Source organism: Sturnira hondurensis, unplaced genomic scaffold (genome assembly GCF_014824575.4).
Source record: "Sturnira hondurensis isolate 20B ecotype Veracruz unplaced genomic scaffold, ASM1482457v3 Scaffold0020642, whole genome shotgun sequence".
Classification (NCBI taxonomy): Eukaryota; Metazoa; Chordata; class Mammalia; order Chiroptera; family Phyllostomidae; genus Sturnira; species Sturnira hondurensis.
In genome coordinates, this window is record NW_028093273.1 from 5,054,058 (window position 1) to 5,061,265 (window position 7,208).

The window sequence follows — 7,208 nt, forward strand, 5'->3', positions numbered from 1 at the left end:
CCACTTTGGCACCAGGGTTACCTTGAGCTGAAGGCAATTGAGAAAAAGCAGACACGGGAAGAAGTCTTTGTCCTCCCCCACCTTCCTAAAAGCAGGGCATAAACTCCCCTTGTGAAGGTGCCCTCCCGACATGTCCCCCACACCAGAAAGAAGAAAACAGCCCTTCCCACTGGAGAGGGAAATGGCACCCAGATGAGTCTGTATAAACAAACCTCACTAAAATAACCCTTATCTTCCATTACTTTCCCTGTATATTTACCTTCCCACAATTCACTCCTCTTGAAACCCAAGCCTCCTGTTCTTTGTCTAGTCACTTCTCCACACTTTATCACCCTTTGTTAAAATGATGTGTAAACTTCCAATTGTAACCACTCCTTTGGGTTTTCGCTTCTTTTCTGTATATCCCCTGTACAGACAAAATTAAAAACATCAATTAAATGTGTATGCCTTCTTCTCCTGTCAATCTGTTCCTATATCAGTTTCATTCACAGAAGCCAGACACAGAACCTAAGAGGCTAAAGGAAAAGACTTTTCTTCCCTTAACAGAAATGTGTCAGAAACGCTAGTGACTAGTGCCACTGAAGTCAAGCAGTGGGAATGTAAAAACAAAAGGGAGGCGACAACACTATTTCCCAGAGTATTGCTGACAGACAGTGCCCCTGGCCTGTGCTACTTCCTAGTGAAGCTACAAGATGTACCCGACTGACTGCAGTCTCCCTCACCTTCTTCCAAAGACTTGATTGTGTATCAAGACTTTTTATGTATCTGTCATGCATAAAAAGTTGAGTTGCTATGCAGTTACAAAGAAATAAAAGATTACTCTCCTCTCAAAAAGTATCTAATAGTCTCATATAGATCTATAGAGAGAGGGGAGTTATACAAAGTAAATGCAAAAAACACCATTGCATAGTGGATAAAGGCAGCCCAACACAAGCCCGTCCAACTAACAGAACCACCACAGGCTTCTCTGGGCAAAATGTGCTCCATTCCTAGGTCAAACTAACCACTTCCTAGCTTTGAGACCTCAGGTAGTTTTCTTAACCTCGAAGTCCTACTTCACTTATTAAATGGGGATATTAGAATCTACCTTTCAGGGAGGTTAAATAATCCAATGAGATAAAGCATTTAGAATTCTTGGCACAGCTCCTAACACTTAAGGCTAAATAAATGTTAACCATCACCATCATCATCCAGTAATTTTCAAGATGTTTCTCAAACTTTATAAATGGAGCACCTCTGACTAATGCATTTACTAAGAGGGAAAAACTACACAGAAAAGCTCAGACCACTCTGAATGAACACGACCTATCAAAGGTGTTAGACAGGCAGCGTATGTGTGCCGTTTTGGAAGCCATTTTTACTGAGTATACAAAAGAACCCAAAACATTGACATTTGCTTCTTCAAAGTCCCAGGAATTATTTACACAACATGTGAAATATTTATGCTCCTTTACTTCCACCATCAAAATCAATAAGCCATTTAGAAGAACTGGTCAAGGTCAGACACCAGGCTTCCAGCTACATCGGAGGGTCATCACCCCCGATTCAAATGCAGTGATTCTCGTCCACATCTCATTCAACATATCCTTTGGCCCATTTTACATAAGACTCAGAATTAAGTCTCCTTTTAAAAAAAAGCCTTTGTGCAAACATAAGGTGTTTTCTACACTCCGAAAAGCCAGACAGGCTCACCCAAATCTAATTGCAAGGCTTCAGAGGGTGGCTAAAAGCTACAGAAGGGCTACATGGTATAAAATGGAGAGGCTGGGCTGGTTCAGTAGAAAGGAGGGTCCCCTAAAGGATGAGCTGAACCACAAATCTGTGCCGCCTTCCAGCAGATGGAGTACCATGGTGACACATCTGACAATCAGAAGGGAGAGTTTTGAGAACAGACCTTGAGGAGCCAAAGGTGACCTTAGAGTGGGGCTGGGGGGAAGCAGTAAACAAGGAAAGGTTACAATGTGGTAGAACTGATTTTTCAAGCAGAGCATAGGAGATATTGTAGAGACTGCAGGAAACAGTGAGCATGTCAACTAACAGCAAGGCACTTAAAACGGAAACTGACACGGTTCAGCAGTGGGGTGGGGGGACTGTAACTGTTTATATTTTCTTTTTTGAATAAAATGGATTTGAAGAAGAAAAATCTGAGAAAAAAAACAGTGGTTATCATCAGATGATAAGCAGAGATGGTTTTTATACTTTTAGTTGCATACTCATTATTTTCCTGTACTGTATTTTCTACATTTTCTATCATAAAAATATCACTTTCATTTTTAACTACCACTTTTTAAACAAAATGGACAAGATCAGTCATCCAACTGTAGATGTGAAACAATCTAAAATTAATCTGTAGATACATAAATCTCCCCCATTAGACTCAAGACCCTCATGAATGAAAACCTATTTCATCGTTCTTTGGAACTCCAGTGTATAGCACAGGGCATAAAATATAAGCTACATGTTTTAAGAAGTGTTTTTAGCAAAAGAATTTAGATTGTGGACAAAATCCCAAACAAGGTGACCCCTGGCATAACCTCAGGAAGGAAATTAAGGAATTGCAAAAAGAAATTAAGTGGCAGGACTTCCCCACAAGCAGCCGGCCAGACACGACCAGCCCTTGTCTGGCCGGTCTCCTTCCAAAACGGTCCACTTCAGAGGTATTGCCAATCACCCCAATACATATTGGGTTGGCCAAAAGGTTTGTTCGGGGTTTTTTTCTGTAAGATGTCTCTAGTAGCTCTTTGTTGTCTTTAATGTCATCTGAAGCAATTTTGTTAGACTGTGTTGGGAATGCATTTAAAAAAACACACACCTCAAAATTGGTGAATTTTTGTGTAACCATTTTAAAACTGAACATGGAAGAAAATAGGCAGTATTTTGGGTATAATATGCTTCGTTATTTCAAGAAATGTAAAAACACAACTGAAATGCAAAAAAAGACTTCTGTGCTATATGAAGGTGCTGTGACTGATCGAATGTGTCAAAAGTGATTCGTGAAGCTTCGTGCTGGAGATTTCTCACTGAATGATCTCCACAGTCAGGCAGACCAGTTGAAGGTGATAGCGACTCAACAGATACATTGCTTGCGAACAATCAACGTAGTACTACGTGGGAGACAGCTGACATACTCAAAATACCCAAATCAAGTGTTGAAAATTACTTGCTTGGTTATGTTAATCACTTTGATGTTTGGGTTCCATATTAAGTGGAAAAAAACCTTCTTGACCGTATTTCTACATGTGATTCTCTCCTTAAATGTAATTAAAACATTCAGTTTTTCAAACAAATTGTGATGGACAATGAGAAATGGATACTTTACAATAATGGCAAACAGAAGAGATGGGGCAAGCAACGTGAACCACCACCAACCACCACCAACCACACCAAAGGCTGGTCTTCATCCAAAGAAGGTGATGTTATGTGTATGGTGGGGTTGGAAGGGAGTCCTTTATTATGAGCTCCTTCTGGAAGATGAAACAATTAATTTCAACAAGTACTGCTCCCAATTAGACCAACTGAAAGCAGCACTGGACAAAAAGCGTCCAGAATTAGTCAACAGAAAATGCACACTCTTCCATTAGGATAACACAAGACCACATATCTCTTTCATGACCAGGCAAAAACTGTTACAGCTTGGCTGGGAAGTTCTGATTCATGCACCATATTCACCAGACATTGTGAATATTGAATATTTATTTCAATATGTGACTATGTCTTCAGATTTCCATTTATTTCAAGCATTACAGACTTCTCTTAATGGAAAAAATTTCAATTCTCTGGAAGACTGCAAAAAGCACCTGGAATAGTTCTTTGCTCCAAAAGATAAAAAGTTTTGGGAAGATTGAATTGTGAAAGATGCAGAAGGTAGTGGAACAAAAACAGTGACTGTGTTGTTCAATAAAGTTCAAATTTTGTCCCAAAATTGAAAGTTTTGGGAAGATGGAATTGCCTGACAGATGGCAGAAGGTAGTGGAACAAAACAGTGACTATGTTGTTCAATAAAGTTATTGGTAAAAGTGAAAACATGTGTCTTTTATTATAACTTAAAAACAGAATGAACTTTTGGCCAACCCAATACATTAGCCAGCATTATACCTTAACGTCCCTTGCTACTAAAACCTTCCAATACGTCCTCCCTTGCCCAGCTGCCCTCCCTTCAGCACTGCCCATGAACTGGGCCATGCTGTTCTGCCAGCATCTTGCTTTGCAGGAAGCTACAGGGACCACCTTGTGTGTCTCCTAGAGATGTCCAGTCCACCCCAACACTTTAAGAGAACCATGGGGAGGAGTTAATCTCAGGTCTCAGTGCCATTAAAGCAACTCCTCTCAGAGTACGCAATGCATTTTAATTTTATGAATACTAGGAATCTTGTAATTGATCGCTTACCTCTCTGCTTGAAGCTGACAGCCAAATCTACAGGATTTGAAAAGCTGCAAGATCTGAAAGTTAACTTTTCCACTGGTTTCCTCTTACCGCTCTCCCCTCCCTGCTCTCTCTTTTTCTCACTCTCATTTGGGGTGAGGTAGAGTATAAATAAACCAAGAAACCAAAAATTAAATACACCTCCCCATCCTCAAGTCCAAGCTTGCTTCAGATATTTTCACCCATGTAGCTTACCTGCAGGACAAGAGAGTTAAAGCTCAGTACCTCTCCTTGCTGCCACCAACCAGGGGGATGACTTTTATGCACATTTGCAACAAGAAAGTCTGATGGAGTACCAGAGGCACTTTCCTTTCCACTTCCTGGCCACAGACTCTAAAATACACATGACCATTCTATGAATGGTGCACTTGTACGGCAGAATAGCATTACAGTTAAGAGCCCGACACTGGAGCCAGACTACCTGGGTTCTAATCCTGCTTGCTTCTCCTCATCCAGCTACTGACCTTGAGCAAGTTACTTAATCTTTCCGTGATCTGCCTTCATTCTCCCAGCTGTGCAATGGAAACAATAATGGTACTTAGCTCATAGAGTTGTTGTAAGGAGTAAATGAGTTAAAACATTCAAGGTGATTAGATCAGTGCCTGGCACAGAGTAAATGTGGGCCAGTACCATAATAGGACAGTTCTGTTTTCAATTAAGCCAGGCCACACAAAGTTTCAAGTCTGACTGAACTGTACATTAGAAACTAACAGACCAATTTCTATGATGCCCTTATTTGAGTTTGGACGTCATTTATAAATGAGTGTGGAGTTCAAGCTCTCTCTAAACAGCAGTCATTTTCAACCATTTGCATTCTGGTTTACTAAAGAGGAGAAAGCATTAGTGTTAGACAACAAAAATGGTTCCTGGGAGTTTATTCCCGACTGTTAACACTGATTCCTAAACCACACCTGTTTGTGCATTAGTACTTATGTACACACTTGTGCACACACATAGCTGTGGATGTCCCTCCAGCTACGACAAAGACATACAATGTCTAGAAAGAAACAAATCCTCATGAATAGTTTCTCAGGACATTCTTTAACATTAAGTACAGTACTTTGTTCCGCTATAAAAGGACAACTCTGCTTTGTTAGATGCTTGAGGTCCTGATTTACATCTGAGTTTAGAAATCTGCCACCTCCTCCATATTTACTTAAAATGCAAATTCCTCCTCAGATTCCACATCTAAAGAACTACAAGGCCCAATTCGAGCCAAGCCCCATCTTTGCTCAGAGCAGAGCCCAAGTCCCTCCACACAAGCCCACCAAAATTTAAGCCTTCAGTGAATCACTATTTCATATGTATGTATGTAATTTCCAAATAAAATGACTTAAAACTAGCCATGTAGGAGGGCAAAGAAAAAAAACTGAATAATCATGCAAGTTGTAGTGCTTGACCAAAGTTCAGAAAAATAATAAAAAGAAATTAATCACTGAAACTCTATGCCTTGCGACCTGGGTTACTTTGAAATGTAATGTAAATGGATAAATTTCAGCCTGTGCTACAATAAAGTTACAAGAGATTTAGAGAAAAAAACTGACAGTATGTCAGAGCTATTTATTTCCCATTTCTTATGTTTCCTGTAATTACCTACCAAATGAATGTAGGAGTTTGTTATACAGTATTGAGCTGAAATACATCATTTCCTTCTAAAAAATCTCTTTTCTCCCTACCGCAGAAAATATTCTAAGAATAGAGACAAAAATAAACCAGGACTATGGGCCAAGAGAACGACTTTGGGGAACTTAGTTATCTCGCCCTCTCTCGTTTAGCAGGCCAAATTCACTGGGAGAGCGGAGGCAAAGGACTTGTACTGCATGATAAAGTGACACTTCCGAATAGTAATAGCTGAGATTGCCGCAGCTTAGATTGTTCCCGTCATGAACCCGAGTACAGAGTCTTCTAAATGTTTTTCCCAGGATCTCGAAGTCAATTTCAAACGCTGTTCCTCTCAAAAGTCCCAAAGGAGTCTCGCTCACCCACCCCGCCCTGCAAGCAGCGCACTTCCCGTTCGCTGTGGCCGGTCAAGAACTCTAACTTGACAGTGACATACACTGAAAAAAAAATAAAAGGGAAGTGGCCACAAGACCATTTCAAGATATTTATTTAATTGTTTTTATAAAGGGAGATCAATGGCCCTGTCTATCAGGAAAGCTTCAATGGGACGTAGCCATCACACCCGCCTGAAAGTTGGAGACTGTCAACGTTGAAAACCGAGAGCGACTCCTCTTGAAAAATACAGTTTTTAAAAAATCCTCGAAATCCTCTTGCTATCCAAACCGATCCCTCCCCTTCAGAGAACGCAACAAAGCTAACAACTCCCATCCCGGTAGGGTGGATCTCAAAAGCGAGGCTTGGGGCCGGTACGTGCCAGTTCTGCCCTGCCAAGTGGCAGAGGAAGCGCAGGGCACCGAGGCGGTCAGGGGACTCAATAAGCACCTCCCTTACCTGGTTTGACCGGTTTGGGTGGAGGCTTCGACATCTCGCTTCCTGGTGCAGCTGATACTAAAGACCACGAACGAAAAGCCAACCGAACGCCCCGCCGGCCAACACTCCCGGCGCCCCAAAGTTTCTTTTACGTAGGGTCTGCAGCGGCGCGCCTTCAAGGACCTGCACCCACCCTTTGCTCCGACCCGCGGACGCAGGCAGAGAGCCTCCGCGCAGTCCCCGCCCCGCCCCGCCCCGCGGCCGGCCGAGCCGTCCCGGGAGCTCGCAGGAGAGGACAAGGAAGTGGCCGCAGCCTCGCCGAGTGCTAATTGGCTCCTTGGCTGGCAGCTGCTGC

The 7,208-nt window shown here is 42.0% G+C and overlaps 1 protein-coding gene across 1 annotated transcript in view; it reads right to left on the reverse strand.

Annotated features, from left to right (window-relative positions):
• OSTF1 (osteoclast stimulating factor 1) overlaps positions 1-7,108 on the reverse strand; it is a 50,611-nt gene extending 43,503 nt beyond the window's left edge. The window contains exon 1 of the mRNA XM_037030352.1: positions 6,875-7,108. Within this exon, the coding sequence (XP_036886247.1) occupies positions 6,875-6,908 (34 nt within the window). The 5' untranslated portion in view covers positions 6,909-7,108. The remainder of the gene's footprint in view (positions 1-6,874) is intronic.
• Between the last annotated feature and the right edge of the window lie 100 nt (positions 7,109-7,208).